At 34.1% G+C, this 1,757-nt stretch overlaps 1 protein-coding gene across 1 annotated transcript in view; it reads left to right on the top strand.

Moving 5' to 3' along the window:
* Positions 1-1,435: 1,435 nt before the first annotated feature.
* Positions 1,436-1,757, top strand: part of LOC106457416 (LARGE xylosyl- and glucuronyltransferase 2-like) — a 42,490-nt gene continuing 42,168 nt past the window's right edge. The window contains exon 1 of the mRNA XM_013916830.2: positions 1,436-1,441. Within this exon, the coding sequence (XP_013772284.2) occupies positions 1,436-1,441 (6 nt within the window). The remainder of the gene's footprint in view (positions 1,442-1,757) is intronic.

Below are 1,757 nucleotides of genomic sequence, written 5' to 3'. Positions count from 1 at the left end.
CAAGCATGTGACAATTAAATAGTGATAATGGGGAAGATTTTTGATGACTAAAACGGACCAATTGGCTTAGTAGTTAGCATGCTCGGACTGTGAATCCGTGGGTTCCAAGTTCTCGTCTACTTGCCACAGAAGCGCACTTCGTACTTTGAGGCCGTGGGTGCGCTATAAGAATGACAGTTAAATCCTACTATTTGTTGAGATAAATGTGTTTATTTGTTACTAGAGCAAATCTACACAACGGGTTATCTGCACATCGCATAAAAACGAACCTAAGATTTTGGCATTGAAGGTCGATAAACATACTGTTGACCAACCATAGAATGGTGAGATAAGAGTCTGCAGTGGGTGCTTTAACTAGTTGCATCTTCTCTAGTCTAATTTCAAACTTAGGGATGGTTATGTGCAGATAACAGCCCTTTCTGCAACTTTAAGCAAAAATTCCAAACAATAATGAAAAAAAAAGGGTAATTTGCAAAATTTAGCCAAATGTTACAAGCATGAAAAATTGGTTTATAATCTCATTCAATATTTCGGGGAGCTATCTGTTGTATAATGAAAAACAAAATAAGTTAGAAATCAAATAATACTTAAATATCCTTAATAATGACCAAGAACAGTGGAACGTTGACAGTAAATGCTTATATTTATTTCTAAGTATATTCGACTGAGAAAACGACCATACACAAATCTGTTTCAACAAGTCAGGATTTCCTCTGATATTCCTTCCGGAAATAGCCGGAAATTACATAATATAACACTGTTAACAGTGACACAATTTATAGCTACCTTGTCGCCAGAAAATTCCACTTGTTTTAATCAAACGTCTAACCCTATTACTTAAACTAACATCAATTTGTTATATTGATAAACACTGTGTGATAGAAATATAGATAGATTTACGCAGCAGTAAGACTGATAATAATTTCAATTGAACCATTCTTTACTGACCCTATAAAGATTTTGAACAAAGAAACCTGTATAACAACTGTACCTTGTTTGTTGCAAGCCGTTACCGACGAGGCCATACTACTTAATACTAGAACTCGGCTAGGTTGCAGGCCAGATACTATACTTACAACAGTTGAAATGCTATTTATAAATCGCTATGACTGAAATTATACAGTCTAGTAACTGGAAACTGTAATGAAACAGTAAAGAGTAGAGCGATTTAAGGTATTACCAATCTTATTGTCATGAAATAACACATATATTACTACTGTACTTGTCATGCTATAACAGTTAAGGCGTCCTACACCATAAACAATATTTGCTTTTTCAAAACATACAGGTCTAGATAAGTTAGTTTTGTTAAAACTACCCATTCCGTTGTTTTTGTATACGCTTCGCAAACGAACCGTTTACTAAATTTTAAAGAAGCCAGTTATCTCTTGTAACTGTTGTCAAACATTATACGAATGACTAACCAGATGTAATAATGGAAGTAAGCGCATTACCTACACGACTAGCAAGATGTAATATAGGAAGTAAGTACTTGATCTAAGTTACTGGCTAGATGATACATTGGATGTAACTGCTTTATATAAATGAATAGCCAGACAATATGTTGGAAGTAAGCGCTTCATCTACATGATTAGCCAGAAGTAATATTGAAAGTAAGCGCTTTATATAAATGATCAGCCAGAAGTAATATGGGAAGTAAGCACTTTATTTAAACAACTAATCAGATGATTTATTGGAAGTAAGCGATTTATCTAAATGATTAGCCAGATGTAATATTGGAAGTAAGCGCTTTATCT

The sequence above is a fragment of the Limulus polyphemus genome, unplaced genomic scaffold, assembly GCF_000517525.1.
Source record: "Limulus polyphemus unplaced genomic scaffold, Limulus_polyphemus-2.1.2 Scaffold327, whole genome shotgun sequence".
In the NCBI taxonomy this organism is placed as follows: Eukaryota; Metazoa; Arthropoda; class Merostomata; order Xiphosura; family Limulidae; genus Limulus; species Limulus polyphemus.
Note: the sequence above shows the minus strand (reverse complement) of the source record. Positions and strands in the feature narration are given on the sequence as shown.